The following is a 21,428-nucleotide window of genomic DNA, read 5'->3' as shown; positions in this document are numbered from 1 at the left end:
ACTATTGATATATTACGTTTGTATATACTAAAAGTTTAAAGTCATTGTGTAAGATTTACTTAATAATAATTAATAAAATAATCTGGCGTACGTTATATGAGATAATTGACTTTAATTTTTTAATATTTTATTAAGAACAAATAATTTTTGCAACACAGAAAAAATTTTATAATTATAAATCACGTAAAGTCCAAGTATTTTATGATTATAAAATACGACAGTACTTATTATTGTAATTTTGTTGTAATCAGCATTTAACCATAAATAAAATATAAGTATTATGTACTTTGTAATTGTAACGAAATATATTTTATTTAGATTTAGAACTTTGTTTTTTTTAAAGAAATGTCATAAAGTTAAGCATTAAAAATTCCATACATTATGAATATTGCGTTTTATTTAATTGTGTGCTCGAAAGTGTGTTAAGCTTATTACACATGAAATGCATAATAAAACCTATGCATAAGACTGCCGTTTGGCCAATAAGCATTCAGCATAAAATTGTCATATTGATTTACGCAAGATTTTCATTAGTTTACTGATCTTATGTTATACTTATACTATAATATGCATTTCCTGTGCTATAGGCTTTTATCTGCGTCGAATTGTGTCTTTCAAAAAAGAAAGCAGCTGATATCTACAATACGAATCGGGCGCGCGCGCGCAGGCGAACGGCGGCAAAGTTCATGGTGCGCAACAACGGAAGTGACGTCACGCGGAGCGCAATATGGCGGACGCTGGACAACGTAAACAGTACGACGACCACGGCAGCTTGTATGTGGGTGAGTATTTTGTCTGTTTCTCCGTCGTTTTCGCCGGGCACGAAGTGACGTCGGCGCGACGTGGCGCGACGCCGGTTGCTCGCGCATTCTCGTCGAAATTGCGAGCCAGCCGCGACTCTCCGCGCGGCGCCTCATACGTGGACCAGCTGTGCGCGAATGACCGCGCGACGTGTCGTGTCCATGCTTCCTCGCTGCTTGACACTTTATTCGCGCCGCTTTCCGATTTCCGATTCTCCTCGCTGGATCCACTCGTGCCTGTGAAATTCTAGTTTCCGCTTTACGAGTTACTGGCACGGACGTACGACCCATAAATTCGCAAATTACGCTGACGAGAGACTGAACGAAAAAGGTAACGAGAATGAGTATGAGTGTACGTGTGTATGTGTGTGTGTGTGTGTGAGCGAGAAAAAGAGGGAAAAAGAGTGACGTTGAGCAAATTCCTTTCCCGCGACACGAAGCGTGCGTGGGTCACGCGCCTTCGCCGATTGCGATTAAGTTATCGATGCAGCATCGAGGACCGCGATTGCAGGGAGATCATATCGAGAGAGCGAGTGACGCGGCCGCTCTCGTGAAGGTTATAACATGCTCGCGTAATGGGATGCGTAATAGGGAGAAGCACGTCGTCGCACGGCCGTGTCGGCGTGAGCGCCTAAAAATATCGCGCTTACGCGCGCGCACGAAGTTGTAACGGTTGCGACGAGGATCATCCTGTCAAAAAGAGGATGACGACATGTGGAACTGGTTCTCCTCGGGGGAGAAGCACGTTCTCGTAGGTGCCGCCCGCTCGCGGCGGAAACGTGACAGCTCCGCCATCCGCTGCGTATGTGCCCGCGCGACCTTGCGTTCGATTAGTCAGCAAGGTTGAGAATTGCACGCGCTCCCGCGGAACGTCATACGCCGAGTCAACGGCTACCCGCGACAGGCAGCCGCAGTCAAAGGTTGCCCCTCGAGAACGATGCGCTGCAATTCGGTAGGTTTCCGCCTAAGTCTAACTCTGATTGTTGCACAGCGTGTGGATGAAGTAACGCTGACGCAATAACGCTCCGACTATATATAACGATCGCTTTAATCATGAAACGTTTGTCGTACAAGCGCAAACATCTCGACGGTCAATGGATGGAGATTTAATGTAAAATTGGAACACGATGTAAAGTCGGAATAGGACCAGAAAATCGTCGCGGCGAAAGGAACACGTTACCGTACGCTGTTAAATATTCAAAGGTCAAATTTAAATTAGTTTTTTGAGTTAAATAATATTTTCTTGTTTTTAACTTGTGTGTGTGTGTCAATATTTATTATTTTGACACGAAACGTGTGATCAAAGAAATAACTGCGTCTAATCAACCCATTTCTGTAATTTAATTGCTCGGCTTCAAAGTGAACAACTTTCATGTTAACTTATGCATCTAATAAATAATGAACTTAATTTAACATCAAATTTAGTACATTTCTCGAGTTAAATTGTTTAACTCTTTTGTAGCTAAATTAACTAATAATTAATACTTGAGCTAAAATGTAAAACATCTTCTTGATGAGATATTATTATGTCACTATCACTTTTTTATTTAGTTAAAGTGTAGTTAGAAAAAAATTTTTAAATTTGTACTTTCAAGTTTTTAAAATAAATGTCTTTATTTTCGAAGAAATAAAATTTAACGTAATTTAATTATCTTAGAAATTTTGAGAAACGTCCGTTGATAGAAATCGATCAGAAGAGGAATACATAATGTTCCTGATCGAAAATATCTGCAAGGAGACATTTTGAGGATTAGCGACATATTGAATAGAAACAATAATGACGTAGGAATAATTAAAAATGATTCAAATTAAGGTACCTGAGTCGAATAAGGCTCACCTAACTTTTTTTTTATAAACTCTACACTTAGGGAAAAACTACTAAATTTTAATGAATATTTATTCAAATAGTACCAGTGAAATATTTATTAAATGTAAACATATTTATTTTGTACAAGAACTAATTTAAGTATTATTTTTTTTTATAGAGTAAATATCTATGTACCGTAAGTAAATATATCATTAGTACTGTTCGAATAAATATTTATTAAAATTTAGCTATTTTTCTCAGTATAAGATATTGAAATTAATTAAGAGAATAGAGTGCTTATTTCAATCGCTCATCAAAATAAAATTATCTTTAAAATAGTTTTAAATAAAAAAGAAGTTTTTTACACTTTGACCTTATTAAATACTTGTATTTTTAATAAAGCCTGAATAATAAATTTAAAGTAACAAAGGAATTAAACATTATTTTCTAAATCACTTTTAAATTGATTATTAACCACCAAATCTCTCGAGGTCTATTCTGCTATTAAATATAATTAATTTTAATTTTGTCTGCAATTTTAAATTTTTAAATTCTTAACCATTTGAGTGCAATTTTAGTTTCTTAAAAGTTTTATTATCATTGAAAATCGTTACCTTCTGTTGCAAACCACATACACAACACAAATGACAATGGCTACAACAATAAACGTATAAATATATCTTATTTAATAAATACATTGTTTATTAAAAATGTACACTTATTTTAAAAAGTTAATGTTTTTTTCTATAGTTAGGAAGTTGGATAATATAATATTAATGAAAAAAAAATTGAAACATGAATATAATAAACTATAAAATAATGTATCCTTTACAACAAATTTTAAAAACTGCTTTATCCACTTCGTCAAAAGTTTTTGTTGCACTAAATAAACGTGTTGCTACCAGTTTTAATTCCCCAGCCTCTCTTCACCTATTTCCTATGGCACATCTTATAAGCATATATTCTCGACATAGAACGAGTTTTTAAATGATAAATGTAAAAGTGGGCTTTATTTAGTGCTGGGTCTTACTTGGCTCAAGTTTCTCAAGTACAATTTAACATTATGAATTTAACAGTGTACGTGCTCCTCGTTCACGTGTTGCTGTCTACATTCACGTATATGCTCAGTGACTTCTCAAATATATATTACATAGATATATGTATATGTATTCCAAGAGTAGCACAACATCAAGTTACATCTTGTTTCTTCCACATTTTTCTTTAAAAAAAAAAACTGCTTATTGCTGGAATCTATTTATACTCGTAACTTTAAAAATGTGCCGTAACTAATGATTCTGTTTCTTTTCGCATCGCGAACTTTAGAATTACGAAAGATCGCCTAATGATATTAATCTACAATTTCAGTTAATCTGCAGCCACATAATTGCGGATGAGATTGCAGCTCTCTATCGTAAAATCAATGTAATTCGGTCACATACATCATCACATTTGCTCGCTGCAGACGTTACGTTTCAGATATGCATTATTTTATCACCGGAGAAAATATATTAGCGGAGTAATAGGAAACAAAAGCAAGAGCGCGGGAAAGAGCGCGACGCGGATAATCAGGTTGCAGTATATCCCGCAGCGCGTCGACTGATTTGATTTTCAGAATTAAAAGTATCAAAGGACGGGCAAACAACGTGCGCGAGAGGAGACGCGAGAACGCGGGTTCGTATGTTATAACGAAATTGCTCGTTTTAGAATCGGCGTGTCGCTTTAATCCGCCGACGAGCCACGCGTACACGCCGCGTGTGTGTCCGGCTCTCGTTGCGAAATTAGCGAACGCGTTTTTTCGCGTCGATGCGGAGAGTCCAACGCACTCTTTCTCTCTCTTCCTCTCTCTCTCTTTCTTTCTCGTAACATCATTTCTTTGTCGCAGCAGGAAGTTGTAATATTATTCCGCATTAAATGAGATCCGCGCGACAATATGTTGAATGAGAAAAGCGCGTCGGCACGCTCAAAGCGGCGCAACGCTCTAATAACACGCACGCACACTCGCGATCACGTACAGAGTCCGTTCCCCGATTGGAAATGAGAGTCGCATATTGGCGAATGCGCCTATTCAGCCCCGACGTGGCGCGTGTTTTATTGAATAGCATCGATAGCTTTGCCTGCGCCGAGCGCGCGCGTGGCCGTGTATGCATGCACGTCCGATGGAAACGAGAGAGCCAGGGGGGAGTCCTCGCTTTCCCGATAGTTTACGACGGTCCGTTGCCGGACGGGAACACACAACGCCTCAACAATAAATTTCTGAGCCGCCCGCGATAAATTAGGCGGAAGTCCGGCGCTGTAGCACCGGACTCGCGCGGCGGAAGGCCCCCCGAGACAATTCAGCCCCAGAAGCTGATTCCTGCGGTACTTTGCCGTCCACCTGCGGGACGTGTCACCTTTCTCTTCTCGTAACCGCGATGAGACGATTTCTTTCTCTATACTCTATAGACACGGACTGCGATTATGCTCAAACGAGGGAAAAGTTTCCGCCGCGTGTTGTATCCTGACTCTGCTATCTATGACTTTCAGACACATGATCATGTACATACGATCGTTTTCCCCTTTCCTCCCTCTCGATGACATACGCTTGTGTTTCTTCTTTAGAGTTTCTCTTACATCCGCTTAAAACTAGCACTGTGTGCACAGTAGAAAACATTGTGTATTTATGTTAAAACCGGTACTCATTAAAATTTTAACATATCCAAGTTAATTTAACGCAATGTGATTATGTTATTTGAACATTTAGGTTGATATTTAACATTTTTAGTGTTAAAATAACAATTTATATAAGCGAATTATCAAATAACATGATACAAATAATGTAGTTTTAAAACGTAGTAAAAGTCCAAGATAGATGAATAAAATGTACGTATCAGCATATTATAAATATTAATTTTATTGAAGAAATGTTTCCATATTCTGTTTCTAAACTGTGTTAAAGTATTACATTTCTTTGTGTTAATTTTTTTATGTAATATTTATGTTATTTTCCAACATATTCATCTTGTGTTAAATTAAGAGAAAAATTTGAGTGAACCGTTTGGGACATGAGATATATGTTGAATTCAACACAAATTTTCCAACTGTGTACCACTCCTTGATTGGTAACACATGTCTTACGTTACTTTTCCATGCTGACTATAGCAATTATTCTTTTTTTAAAGACGTACAATATCCCAATTAGTAAAAATTGATACGCAATTGTGTACGCTTGAAGAAATCCAATTCTGAAAATAATACGGAGCGTAGAGTACATATCGTGTCAATTTGCATCTTTGTTCAGGCCGTAATAACGCGAATCGTGATACAAAGTAAAGTTACACAAGGATGTCAATTGGCTGATGAGAGAGGTTCTGACGATCGAGCCAACTCGAATGCTCGTTCTCGGCGCGTCAATACGCGCGCACATGCATACTTAACATGTAAACTGCATATCTCCGCACGAGTTGGGTTCGATCGAGCGCTCCCACGCTTTGTGCACTTCGCTAATTAGACTTGCATTATTCAGTCAGATGAATCGGAAGCCAATCGGGCGTGCGCCATTAATCGTGATCCAGTGATACCCAGGGCGAGAACGTGGGTCCCCTCGCGAGGGAACGGGGAGGGGAGGCTCTTCGAGCGACGAGTCGTCGATGTTTGAGGGTTTAACAGGGTTGGCGTGCTCTCACGTAGTCTATAAAGAATCTTTATGCCCTCTCCTGGGCGCTGACGTTTTGTATTCAAAGTTCTGAATGTCGACACGCGGCATCGAGGTCGTAAAATGAGAGAGAGCGAACCTTGTATAATGCGTTCGTAGGCATAACCGACGCCGCAATCTCGAAGCTCTAAAATGCGATCGTGACAGTATTTTTGAGACACACAGTCATATTTCCACCATTTTCTCTCGTAACTCACGCAACGATGCAATTGAGTTAATCGAAGCTCGCAGTAAAAACGAGCGTAAGTGCAATTGCATATCGCACGACGAGATGTATTTCTTTTATTTTTTTTTATCGCGAGATGGAGAGACAGTGTACGGCGCTAACTTATCCTACGACTAACTTCGTAAAGTGTGACCTTTAGAAGCGGGAAGTTAAGTAGTATTGATTTCTGTACGAGCTATACTATGCGTATATACGATGCGAGTCAATTAACTGGAAATTGCAATAAAACCTGTCGTTGAGAAGTATATTACAATAGACCAATGTATCTTCCATAATTAAACCTAAAATGCGTTCGATCGATACAAATCGCGGCTTTGTTTTCTCGTAAAATCGTTTAAAATATTATTTGCTTTTCCCATATAAATTGCATCGAAATAAACAAGCCACTGATGAGAAATTATACAATCTTGGATTGTTTTGATTATTACATTTTTATCGAGCGGTGAAAATAAATATTTGTAACATAATAGTACTAAATATTTTTGTTCGACACTTAACCAAACTGTACAGTTAATATAAACAAATACTTCATTTATTTACATGTTTTTCGTAGAATCAATTAAATTTTTTTTTATATAAAATAAAATATTTGGTTGTCTTTAAAAAAAAAATATTTCAACTAAACAGCTTTTACTGAGGACGCTAAATTTTTTTTCCTAGTGATGGAGTAACGTTTCACATCGAACGGTATCGTATCTTATTTCATTCGACGTAACGCAGCCATGAAGATTTAAGAACCTGCCGGCTGAAACTCGCAAAATCGCGGGGATAGAACCTTTCGGGCCGTAGCAGAGCTCATAACCAAACTGCATACGGTATTGCATAAACTTCGGGAATCGCGGTTATGCTCGGCATATACGCAAGATGGAAATATAAATAAACCCCGTGCCGGATAACATCGCGTGCGAAATTAACGATAACCGAGATGTCTGAAGGAGCCACAATAATCCTAACTCACTCACATTCGTTTACACGGAGTGGCGATTTCTTCTCGTCCCCTCTCTCTCTCTTTCTCTCTCTCGTTCGCCGATCCCGCATTCGCATTCGGCTTTTCCTTCTCGCAATAAACCCTCATTTGTCGTAAAACATTTGCCTCCGCGTGGTATAAACGCTCTAGTGGGGGATATACCTTCGTAAAATAAATATCTTAGGAAAGCACGTCGTAATTCCATGTGTAACGCCCATCGCGATCGTTAACTTCACGTTTTACCACCCGTGCAAATCGGATACCGATCTAAAATTCCTCATTGGCAAGTCCTCATGGAGGAGTAGCCATTGACTTTGATTGTGTTTGCTCGACGACGTCACCTCGTAAATCGGCAGTGTGGTTTAACAATCGCACAAAGTAGAGAAGTAATGCGAGATTATGTCGAAGAAATGTCTTGAAGCCACAGGAAATTTTATCAACGCGCAGAGCTTAAATCTTTCGAAAAAAAAAAAAATGGAATTATCTAAGCATCCCATAAGAACTTTGTCTTTTTAACTTTTATTTTATCGAAGATAATAGGTATCTAAGAAAAAAAATAATTAAAAGCTTAATTGCTCGAGCTACAGTCTTTCCCAAAAGTGTTTTTGACAAAAAATTAAATTAGATAATAAATGTAGTTTATTTGTGAAACAGAGCGCTAGAACCACTAAAATCTAAAAAAAAATGTCAGAAATAAAATGGGTAGAATAAGGGTCAGAGATATTAATGCAGTATAATTGCAGTAATATAAGATATTTTTGTACGATAAAAAAATAATATTTAAGTAGCACAAGTTTAGAAGAAAATATATTCAAGTCGACAGTAGATTGCATACACCTGTTTCCGTTCTTTGATAATTTCTACTTATAACATTTATGAGGCGCTACTTAAAAGATTTTGGGAGGATGCAGTGCCAATATTTGCGACATATGGCGCGATCTTCTTCCCAGTTGGCGTTCGCGTATACGAGTGTACAAAATTATTCGTGTCATTCGTTTCTAAATTAAACTTAAGCTCGTTATTTCTTCTACAGTCCGCGCAAGGATACTGGTCGCGTTCGTCATACATCGTCACGAATCCATGCAAAAAGCAACACATTAAATGATATCCAAAGGTCAAGAAAGTCCAAGGTGCATGCATGATATTCAGAAAATAATGTTAATCAACGTGTGCGCGGTGTGTTTCATTTTTATGTTGCATCACTAGTTCTAGATTTTTTTATCTAGATTTTCTTTAAAAGCTAACTGATTATTCTATAATTATCTTTTGCCACAGAGTTTTTCAATCGTTTTAATTCTAAGAAATTTCCTCCTCAGACAAGTTTTAAATTTTAAAGAAGTTTAAGATAAAAATATTGATAATAAAAAAAACTTGTATATTATTTTCTTAAATTTTTTAAATAATTTGTAACAATTTTCCCCATCATGGCATAACTTGCATCTGCATCTCATTTCATAATTTGTTCGTAAAACGTTGCAATTAAAAACGCTAGATTATGTGAATTATTTTGCGCACGAACTATGGAATCTTGCCAAAGCTCATCATTTCTACATAGCCAACACGAATTTCAAATTGATTGAGACATTAAAAATTATGCTTAATCATGAGAAATTTAATGTATTTGTTATCAATTATTATTTTTCATACAGTGACCTCGTTTCGGTATTACCTAATAATAATATGCGAACATAATTCACAAATGCTGGAAAAGAACCACTATCGTAGAATTATAATGACGTCAACAATTGCTTCTTTGTGATTGATATTAATGAGTAATTTTATCGCCGCTGGCAGTATTCAATTAAGTTATTACGTTGCACATGAATGCCTTCGCATTTGTTCGTTTTGCAGTCGTTAATACAAATTTTTATTTAATATTCCTTATGTTCTTGCTTGCACAGTGAATTTATTATCGTTATTTTTACAAAATGGTTCAAGTATCTGATCTTTCATCACAGCAATATTATTTAATAATGGAGAGTAGATGTTAAAAGTACATTTTTCTTTATACTGCATTTTCTTCAGGCTATAATAATAAAATTTATATATTTATTCTTCTTCGTTTATTTAGTCTGTAATAATCATATAATCGCGTATAAAATAATCTAGCACGTTATATATTTTTTCACTTTACATAATTCTTTCACAGTTATGATCAACGCTCAACAACATTGAACACTTTGATAAAACATAAAACGTTATCTTTTGGACGAATGTAACGTCTAATCATCGCTATTTCCCTCTCCTTTATCGTTAATCGCACTCGTTCTTTGCGACTAATCCACTTGCGTCGAGTGCAGTTGAACTTGACGCGTGAAGCAATATCTTAACGCGAAGACATTGATGACATTGTCATTGTATTGTCCTGCATTTTTTATGCCCCGGCTTTTATTCCCATTTCCAATATAAAAACGGAATAAATGTACATATGTATACATATTTCCATTGGCGTCGCCGAGAAACCGCAATAGCATTGATATTTTAAAAAGACTTTAAAATTGCTATTATACAGACGTAATATTTAGTGTTGTTTAATAAGATTTGTATATTTATTTGGAACGATAAAAGATTAATTGCAATAAAATAAGGATATGGAATGTTTTCTAAAATAAATAAAGAAATGTTAGAGCCGCAACAATAATAGATCGTGATTCTCTAAGCTATGAGAGATCCTTTTTTGCCACTACCAAAGTAAATCATATTATAAAAAAGTATGATAGAAATATTTATATTAAAATAAATTCCCTTAAAAAAAACTGATAGCGTTTCAATAAACTGTTTACTATATGAGTAACTGATAAAATATCATCAGTTAATTGATACAGTAATCAGTTTATTGAAACACTTTTTCTTAAGGGAATTTATATTAAGATACAATTTATCTACAGAGTATCATCTTTCGCGAACATATAGCTCGAGGGTTCTCCAAGTAACGCGAGCTCTGCAGTCGGTTTAGTCAAAAACACACATGCCCGCGTTAATTTGAATAAAATCCTGTCGGCGCCCATGTTTGTACCCCACTACATTTTCTGCGATTGTGTCAGTTGATTTCTGTCGGCATCGCCACTCGTGGGATGCTGCCAACTCGCGAGGTTCGCCGTCACGCACGGCCTCAAGAGTGCCGACCACCAGCGACCGGGATATTTCTAGTCTGTCTCTCCTCGCGGACTTAGTACCCGAGTATCGTGTGTGCACAGTGCATCTACGCGTCGCGGTCGAGTATTTTTCCTCGTTATATATTTAATTCACGTTCGTTACGACCCTGTCGAGCATCAGGTGTCGTGTCGATTCGGTGACGAATGTGAGAGCCGAGTGACATGGCCGAGAGAAAATTCATAACGCCGAGACGGAAGCGGATCGTCGACCCTTCTGGGTCAAGGCCGTCAGAAAGGTCGAATGTACCGAAGGAACCGGCGAGACCACCGAGAATGAGGACGCAGCAGACCGCATATGTGACACCGGCTCACAATTCTGCTTTCGGAAATGGCACGCAACGTAGCGTGTTGTGTGTGGAAGCACAGCAGAAGCCGAGTTAGTTTGTCAGATAACTTTTTGGAAACGCGAGATGTCTTGCCGATTGACTCGGTGATCTCATCCGTGACAAGCTGTTCTTTGATCCTTTTTTTCTTTTCTTTTTTTGACATCCTGTTTTTTTATGCGTATTTTTATGCAACTGTTATTCGCGTGAAAAATTATTGCAATAATTTTTCATGCAAAATGGCAATAAAGCAAAACTAAGCTAAAAATATCTCGTAAATCACGAATTTAATAAAATACTAAAATTTTGCTTGTATTATTTTATGTTAATTACTAGAATCTTCACAAAATTTTTAAGAAACACCGTTTTAAAATTGAATTTACTTGATAGATTGAATTTCTCTTTTATATTTATAAAATGATCAAGAGTCTGGAATTTATCGATTTTAAATCGACTTGATCAAAATTCATCCAACTTTAATTGCATTTAATAGTTTACAAAACAGATTTAATGCGAAGCATGAATATTGGACATTGCTCTAACAGTGACCTAAACATATTATAAATCTGCTTTCAGCCGAGAAGGCCCCGATGACGACCCTCGACGAGAACGTGAATCGTGTACCACGACAACAGCACAAGACAGACGACAATATGGGTGAGTTGTTGTTCTTAATTGGCTTAAATGTTTTGTTCGAAATTGTTCTCTTCAAATCGTTCATCCGTTCTCTCGTTTCTTCTTTCGTTCATAAAATCACATCGCTGAAAGCCTCCTAAAAATGTAACAATTTCTTTCGCGGACATGAGAATCCATCTTTCTTTTTCTATAAAGTACTTCTGTGTACGAAAGAAAATCAACAAAAGCCGTTAGCTCATCAGGTAGTCTCGTCGGATCAAATTTTTGCGACGAGTTCGCACGGCCAGTAGCTTTCTAGGCACCCAAGTTCTTCCTGCGATTCTTGCGAAAGGTTTATCCCGAGTTTACAACTCTTCCAGATCGTTCGCGGCAAAAGCGCACCTAGTTCTTTCGAATTCACGTAAATTCTCGTAATATCTCGGCCACATGTACTTCAGCCGATTCGAAGGAAAGGATGCAATGTGAAAGTTTATTATTAAATTACGGGAAGTCTGAAATTTTCTTGTAAAATGCTTCTTGTACTCTAGCACATGAACGATCGACGTGACACGAATTTCCTGTTAAATTTATTAGCCGTTTCTTCGTATCGTTGTCTGTTATTAAGATTCATTATTGATGACGGCATCATTGAACCCAATAATAACACATATTATTTTTACATTATCTCTTCTTAACAAAAGTTACTTTAATGTGTTTACATGATAAATTTTTAGATATTTATTTGTTAGTTTGATTCATTCGTATTTGCAAATCAATACGTTCAATCTACGGTAAATAGTGAAGAAAAATATCTGCGTGTATGATATTTATGAAGAACAAATTAATTCAAACTAAAATAATTTGTAAAATAATATCGTCGTGTTCGTAACAATGTTATTTTTCTATTGCTCTTGGCTGACTCTTTTTCTTTCGAACATTTTGGTTAATTAAGTTAATGAGATATATTCGTTCTTCTCCTTTTTTTCATCGTTTCTTCAACGAAAAATTTGTGGCTTTGTACTTACGACTGTAATTAAGAATGCAATAATGATTCATATGATTATGATATATACTTGAGGTAAGAAGAGTCGCAGAGATTAAATGGTAAAGTACGCAACATAAATGATGATGTGAAGACCTATCTAGTAGCAGAGACGTAAACAGAAGAAAAGGAAATCATAAAATCACATGAGTATAATTAGTTGCTCTCTCACAATGTGTAATCGTTGAAGGTTATCGATGGAAAAAAAACAATGTTCTATCGTATAAGACTGATCTCAATCTTAAGGTTACTCATAATTAAAAATATCCTATATATTTGATCATATTAAGATACATTCGTAATTAAATATATCGATAGGTGCCGCGTATTCGGACAGTTCGCATATTTCTTAACGTGAAAGATCGTTATCGATAAAGATTCGGGATGTTCTTGAAATAATTTTTTAAAAGTTAATTTGGTAGCAATAATCACAATATAAATGCACGCTCAGGAATTACATAGACATAATTTGAGAAGCGTAATATTAGTCACGTACGCAAGAGTTAAAAATTGTTTTCATCGGTATAAAACGAGAATGTGTATGTGGTAACTGCTAATTATTATATAATGATTTTGAGCATTTATATAATTTGATTGATATTCTTTGACGATCAAGACTCAACAAAAACGTAATAGTCATTGGATTATAAAACAAGTAGGACGAACAAAGATTGAAGATAAATCGACCGCGATATACTGTCTTTAGTATGACGAAGCATAGCATGCAATGTCACGGAATACGTTGACTATCGTATAACGCACTGATATATGATTCAAAATATTGCCGAGTTTAATCAGAATTGTAAATGTCTCAGAAAAATAAACAAATTTACTCGAGATATATTAATTACTTTTGTTTATCACCAAACTTATTGCTCATTACCGTTTATCGCAATAAAATTTATATCAAAATAATCAGAAAATTAAAAACAAAAGAATATAAATAATACGTATTATCTAATGATTCTTGTTAATTAACAAACTATTGATTATCAAACTTCAGTTTCTCGTGATATCTCCTTTGATAGTGGTAATAAAAATTATGTGAGGATGTGATGAAATCAGTTCCTTCATGCGAGCGTAACACACTTTAACATTGAAAGATTATCGTCGTAAGTACCGTAAAATGTTCTTTTGCTTCTTAATGATGAACATATGGTTTATTTCAACGTAAAAAGATCACAAAGGTGTCATGAATAATAGTGGCAATCACACGCGGAGAATAAACGTCATTTGCGGCACGTAAACAACAATTTAAAATATAATTTTTATATGTTTTATAGTAAATATCAATCTATTTTTATTTGCATTAAAAAACCTAAAAGATATTAGGTCGAGGAAAGAGAAATCCATTATTTATGTATATACGTATATACATAAATAATGGATTTCTTTTTCCTCAACCTAATATAATGATAGAATCTTCCTGTACTAATTTCCCGGTATGTCCTTTTACCGTATGATTATTATCGATCACTCTCGTGACGCGAATAACGGTTCAGCAGTTAATTTATTTCACTACATGGCAGTAATTTTGAGAACGAGCATTTCTTATTTCACTTCATCTATTTTACTTGAAAGCCTGGTATTCCGTCTTTGTATCATAACGGTACAGTCATGTCATTTCTTTATGTGAAGAAACCCATCCTTTTTTTTTACAGTTTATTGAAGAACGATGCTATAAAAATAAATATCACATTTGAATTTAGAAAACAATATTAATGTTAAAATTGAAGAATCTTTATTTTGTTATATGACGACAATATTTTGCCGCAGGATATAATTAATAGCGTGCTAATTTCTGTCTTGGACCTTCCAGATTATAAAACATGACACTAACGGTGAATAAATGCATATATTTTTCTATTCAATGTAGTCAATGAAATATTTAACAATAGTCTTCCAGCAGTTTATGTTAAATCTTTTAATCAGTAAGTCACACGCATCGTTGATTTAAATCCCAATTCGATCTCACAGCTGAGATCTAAGGTACATGTGTCACAGGTCAATGTATAAAACGCGTGACTGATGGCTATTTCATTCTTAGACTACTTATTTTCACGTCGTGTGTAATAAATTACACCGAGAGGTCAAAACCCACACGTGATTATGTATAATTTCCTCGCTGTATCCTTCCTCTTATTCCTCATACATTTTCAGGAATGTTAATGGCGTTCATTAAATGTTATAACTTAAAAAATAAAATTTATTTTCCAGATGCTTTGTTATGACTGAAAATAAAAAAATAATAAAATATGTTTTTTCTTGATTCTTCTAATGACTCAATCTTTTGCATTTACTTTATTATTATTAATTATTATTTATTGTCCGCAATAGAGATATTTTAGTTTAATTATCTTTTACAGATCATCTAGGAAAGATCGATCGGATAGAAAGGCTGTCACCGATGAATGCACAGATGCAAGACGCGGATGGTGGACGGCCTGTCCAAGTGGTACTTGCCCATCCAGATCATACCTTCGAATTAGATGAAGATGCATTGTCAGAAATTCTCCTACATGATGACGTGAAAGATAGAAGTGTGGTTGTAGTATCTGTTGCAGGTGCTTTTAGAAAAGGCAAAAGTTTCCTTCTTGATTTCTTTCTTCGTTACATGGACAACAAGGTAGATAATATTCAATAACTGACATTTTGTTGTTTTAATCATCAATATTTAAATTTAAAAATAGCATACATGTAATCAGATATTTATCAAGTTGTATTTTTGTTCTTATTTCATATTCTCTCGTCATCGATTGACACAAAACTTAATTATTGGATGATGGCCAATAATTCACGCATCACGCTAATCAACAGTACACGCTACACAGTGATACCGATACCTGGTTGGGCGCCGAGGACGAACCACTAAGTGGTTTTTCATGGAGGGGTGGTTCTGAAAGAGATACCACAGGAATTTTGATGTGGTCGAAAGTTTACCCCACTACGTTGGCGAACGGTGAAAAAATCGCTGTGATTCTTATGGACACTCAAGGCGCTTTCGACAGTCAGTCAACTGTGCGGGACTGCGCGACAGTGTTCGCGTTAAGCACGATGCTGTCCTCTGTACAAATATACAATTTATCGCAAAACATTCAGGAGGATGATTTACAGCATCTACAGTTGTTCACTGAATACGGTAGATTGGCATTGGAAAGTTCCGACAGCACGCCCTTCCAGAGGCTGCAGTTCTTGGTTAGAGACTGGGTTTATCCGTACGAGGCCGATTACGGCGCGAACGGTGGGAAGAAACTACTCGACAAGAGATTGGAAATTTCTGATAGGCAACATCCTGAATTGCAAAGCTTGCGAAAACACATTAAGTCTTGTTTTTCGGACATTTCGTGTTTCCTCATGCCGCATCCCGGTCTCGAGATCGCGACGAATCCGAAATTTGATGGTAGATTATCTGAGATACAGACCGAATTCAAGAAACAATTAAAAGTGCTCATACCGATGATACTGGCGCCCGAAAATTTGGTGACCAAGAAAATCAACGGCCAAGTCGTGAAAGCGAAAGATCTGTTGGAATATTTCAAGAGTTACATCAATCTTTACAAGGGGGATGAACTTCCTGAACCAAAAAGCATGCTTGTGGTACGTATAATTTAGCGGTTTCTATAATTTGCGGTTTTTATTTACAAGTCGATCTTTTGTTTTATTCAACTGGAACAGGCAATCGTCTCAACCGCAGTAATTGCGTTTTGCATTTACAGGCCACGGCGGAAGCTAACAACTTAACTGCTGTAGCAGAAGCTAAGGATTTGTACCTTCAGATGATGGACAACGTGTGCGGTGGAACGAAACCGTTTTTAGCGACTGCTCACTTAGAATCTGAACATCAACACTGCGTGGATTCAGCTCTTCGTCAATTTCAAAACAAACGAAAGATGGGCGGAGAAGAATTCAGTCAAATATATATGGAAAAATTAATTAAGGTGATTACGCACGTTTAATTAATTGCTGCAGTTTTTTTAATTATGTACAACTTGATTTATCTTTTTTTCTTGAAAATATCCATTTTATTATAAATTATTTTTCTTTTACACTATAGGACATGGATGAATCTTTCTCGCAATTTAAGGCGCACAATGAAAGCAAAAATATTTTTAAAGCAGCGCGAACGCCAGCAGTGTTTTTCGCAATTGCCGTTACCATGTACGTTTTATCTGGAATATTTGGTCTTGTTGGTCTGTACACGTTAGCGAATATATGTAATCTCATCATGGGTATTGGTTTGCTCACGCTCGTCTTATGGGCATATATAAGGTATGTTAAAATATTGCATTTGTTAACATTTTTCATTCAACGATCACGATTTCTAAGTGTCATTTTTTGTTCGGATATTGTTTAGGTATAGTGGAGAATTCAGAGAAATTGGAACGCAAATAGATGACTTAGCTAGTACAATATGGGAAAATGTAAGTACAAGTGCCTTATTAGTAATTACCGAAGATTTCTTATTTTCTTTATGTATCTGCTTTCAATTGTTATTGTATAGATATAACACCTCTCTGATAAAAAAAATTATATTGTTCACAGTGTACTAATGAAAAACGATATTTGAAAAAGGTAGAGATTTTTTTATCACTTATTAGTTTTATAAACGTGTAATGTACTATTTTTAACTTGATCATTATTAATCTAAAATATAATTCATGAAAGAGATGTTAAAATTAATAGAATATCACAAGATGTTTAAATCTGCACTAAAATCACAGCTATGAAAATTTTTATCTATTTTTATATATCACAAGCAGCACTTGCCATTATGTGTATACTTTGCATATTATTAACATAGTTCTTCATATGATGTTCACATAATAATATGTAACGTTTTTTTATTGCAACAGGTCTGGCTATGCGCTCATCTTTGTTATAGATTTACGTATATGTTAAGATACCTGATCCTGTCCATTATTGTGATTGTATTTGCAATACCTATATGTCATTTTACTTATCGCGATCTTCATAGACATGGCTATATCTGATCACGCGCTTTTCTTTTTTTCTAATTTTAGTCTTTAATTATCTTTAATATATTCCGAATATATTGCTTCTCTCTTTATGTTTCTTACATATTTATGTTTCGCACATTGTTTTTATTGACCAGAGACATTTCTGATTTCTGATAGAAGTGTAACCATTAATATCACTCTCTTTTATTGTCTTCTTTTATTCCTGTCATAAGCTGAGTGCTAACAGGAGAAAATATCGAAAAGGTATGATATTCGGCTACATATAATCAAATATTTGATAACTCTTACACTGATTATATACACTTTTCCTTCCAAAAACATTACATCCATAACGTGATCAAAAAGCTCTATTTCTTCTATATAACTATTAATATTTCTTCCATGTTGACGTTAAGTTCCATAAAGTGAATGTTGCATCTTGTATAGCTAAGAAATTATTAAAAATCTCTAAATTTAAAGATAACATATAATAATAAAATACAATTATGCAGTGTCGCATACAATTTTAATTGTCATAAAACAGCACAATACTAATGGAAAAATGATTTTTACATTTGTTCAGTTCATGAAGCCACTCTACCAACAATTCGTGGAGAAGTCCGTATCTGTAGCGGTGGCGCAGGCTGCTGAATTAGCGGTAACAAATTCAACATTGAACGCCACTGTGACTGCCAATGGCAAGCCTAAATTATTATAACGTTCATTCCCATATCCCGATTGTTCAAACAAATCGAAATATTGCATCTTTATATGTTAATATTAAGTGGCATAACTAAATTTTACAATATCGTTATCTCTTGACATACCGCCATAAACAGTTTTTTCTCTATGTAAAACTGGATTAAACATTTATGACTTGGAAACATAATTTGAAAATGACTGTGAATGTATATACGATGTATTCTAATTATAAAAATTGCGTTAGACTGATGGAAATCGTGATTACTAGTATTGCCTAGTATATCCTTGATATGAATGTTGTAAAAATAAAATCTTGTACCGGTGAAAAATATTATTATAGCTTGACCTGGTTGTTTTATCACAGGAATGTTAATATATTTGAAACTGTTACAAATTTATCAAAAAGTAGGAAAATGCATTTGTGAAAATATTGAAAAACATTAAGAAAATAAGTCCTTATATAACAGTTCTTTTCATTCTTTTCTATTAAGTATATAAAGTTTTTTTTCTGTTACATCCATTACATTTAAAGTGCATTTTGCAGTTGATTTTTGTTTTAATAAGGATTTTGTTCCCAATAGAGTATGTCTCAAGATTACGTCTTTGTTATTTTATGTGTTATTTATATGCTTGGACTAACGAAGTTCAGATTTCATTCGTGCCAGAAACGCGCTACATGAGTTGTACTGGACTACTGTTTAATAAAAGAAGGAATGTACATATTGCACGATGTTATTCACATTCTACGTAGTTTGAAAAAGAAAAGTGATAAAAACTTAGAACTTATTTAACTGACTCTGATATAGATATTCACACGCCATATTGCTGTAGTGACTTTATTAATGTAATGACTTTATTAAATGCAATATCTCGAAGTTGCCCGATTATATTGATCTACTTAAGAGTAGCATAAGTCTTATTGCCACAATACACTGTTAAGAGTAATCAAATTTGTGTTGTAGATATGATGGGCTCCATTTCTTATATTGCTCATTGAATAAAACTGACCAAATTTACAGCTTTAAATTTATGAAAATTGTAATATTATGTTTATTTAAATCAACATATGTAAAAGAAAACTAGCCTTTTAGTCTCCATGAATTTTGTTCAATGAGTAATTTCGGTAATACACTTTGACGTAGGCGTATATTAAAACTCTACCAAGTCTTGCCAAGCGATTCCTAATTTAATTTATTTTCGATTTATAGCATTGAGAGAGTAATGAATTTATTTTTATTTATGCTCGCATAGAGATTTTTTTAATATGAAATTTATAAACGAATTATATTAGCCTTGCAAAATCGAAAGAGATTACAGTTTATTAAACATAATATATACTTAATTTTGAAAAATATAGATATAGATTTGCATCAGAGAAAGAAATACTTCATACTTTTCCCCTAACATATCAAAAATTATAAATGTATACTTGGTGGTGGTTTTAATAACACTAATTTATTTATGTGTATATTTGATATTTTGAAATATTTACTTCACGAAGACGTAAAAGAAACAAATTCACATCTGTACATCAAAATATAATTGCTGCTTTGTACATGATAGATCCAAAATTTAAAGTATATTATTTTTTGTAATTTTATCTTTTTGTATCTTTATTGATGGATATAAATATTAGAGGCAGCTTTTTTAAAAAATATTCTTCATTAATATATTTGTTTTATTAGTTGAGTTACAACATAAGTCAATAAAGTCAATAAAGAGTTTTGTATTATTAATATATAGCTGTATTCATCTTATATTTTATACAGAATGGGTGTATGTAGAATAATTTAATGCAGAAATGCATGGTTATGGAGGTGCCATTAAAATTTAATTTTCGGTTACCAAGATTCTGAGTCCCGTGCTAAATTTTATTTACTAGTTTTATAAAATTCCTCAAGTTTTGTTTTTAATTTCATAGACTATACATAAGTAAATAAGTTTAGCACACGACTGCATATTAACCCAAGTTTGTGATCAAATTTGATGTATTTGATGTTTAAACTACCTGTTCTTTATCACAATATTGTATTTCAAACTTGAGCTAATATGTATTTAACATCAATTACTATTACATTACGATTTTTTGTTCATAGAGCAGTTATATTGTTATGTAATTTTGTAAAATAATTAGGAATTGACAAATATATAACGGTTAAACGAACAGATTGTGCAAGTCATTTGCAGATATTTAATATTTGTATGAAAGGAGAGCTTGTAATATCTTATATATTTTACACAGTTGTAATGTAATTAAAAATATACGGACATGACACTATAGAATAATTTGTAGCGGCTATTGACAGAGTTACCTTGATTAAAAAATTTTGTATCGTAAAAATTTGTGTCAAATGTATTATGTATATTTACTGCACATATAATCTATCTTTCAGCTGTCCATTTTATACTAATAAATATTGTAATAAAAAAAATATAAAAAAATAGTATGTATGTAAACATCTATATCTGTAACATTACAGCTTTTTTTATCTAATGCTATCAATTTAAGAGGCTCCTAAATATTGATTGCATTACAGAATAAATTAATTTTCGAATTGGTTTGACAGATCACAAAATCCTTTTGTAGAACAAAAATGCACACAAAAAAAACTTGAATAAGATAGATTTTACGAAAAAATCGAAAGAAAAAAACAGAAGCCTGAGAATAGTCATGCCCATAATACTACCATGTATGTATCATGTCTGATACTACGTCGCGACCTTCGAGTCCGTGTCCAATCGTCAGTGACTTCCGAGACTTCAAATTTTAATTGCAAAACCGATTATGGGCCTAAGCAGAATGGTTAACTTATAATTTTAAGACAAGTTTTATGACTTAAATCTTTGTCTTTAGTAACGCACAATAACCGTCTTGTCTCAAGTCTTAAACTAAAAAGAGATTTTGTTCGTAACTTAAAACTTGAGACACAAGACTAAGATTTAAGTCGTAGAACTTGTCTTAAAATTATAAGTCAACCATTCTGCTTAGGCCCTATGCTGTTACCGTTTAAAGCCCCGGTAGGAATCGCGAAGGCTCGGACCGGAACCACGTGGTCGCAAGACGATAGGAGGCCGCTGATTCGTCCGTTTCACGAATTGCTTATCGAAGCCGTTACCGTTTATCGCGTTCATAACAAAGGAC

The 21,428-nt window shown here is 34.6% G+C and overlaps 1 protein-coding gene across 9 annotated transcripts; it reads left to right on the top strand.

Moving 5' to 3' along the window:
- Positions 1–628: 628 nt before the first annotated feature.
- LOC105203578 (atlastin) lies at positions 629–20,730 on the top strand. Of its 9 annotated transcripts, none has more exons than XR_851172.3 (10): positions 629–782; positions 11,546–11,626; positions 14,993–15,252; positions 15,444–16,223; positions 16,343–16,564; positions 16,681–16,895; positions 16,981–17,047; positions 17,169–17,198; positions 17,480–17,848; positions 18,168–20,730. XR_851172.3 is itself a non-coding variant. In XM_026138939.2 (10 exons), the coding sequence occupies exons 1-10, from the start codon at positions 10,809–10,811 to the stop codon at positions 18,233–18,235; spliced, it is 1,968 nt and encodes a 655-aa protein (XP_025994724.1). In that variant the 5' UTR covers positions 10,338–10,808; the 3' UTR covers positions 18,236–20,730. The 9 variants fall into 9 exon arrangements, 3 of the variants coding, with proteins under 3 accessions (XP_025994724.1, XP_011170692.1, XP_011170693.1); XR_851173.3 differs by lacking the exon at positions 629–782 and adding an exon at positions 863–1,131; XR_003269183.2 differs by lacking the exon at positions 629–782 and adding an exon at positions 1,228–1,752.
- Positions 20,731–21,428: the final 698 nt, after the last annotated feature.

Source organism: Solenopsis invicta, chromosome 3, assembly GCF_016802725.1.
Source record: "Solenopsis invicta isolate M01_SB chromosome 3, UNIL_Sinv_3.0, whole genome shotgun sequence".
Classification (NCBI taxonomy): domain Eukaryota; kingdom Metazoa; phylum Arthropoda; class Insecta; order Hymenoptera; family Formicidae; genus Solenopsis; species Solenopsis invicta.
This window is presented reverse-complemented; position numbering and strand designations above follow the sequence as displayed.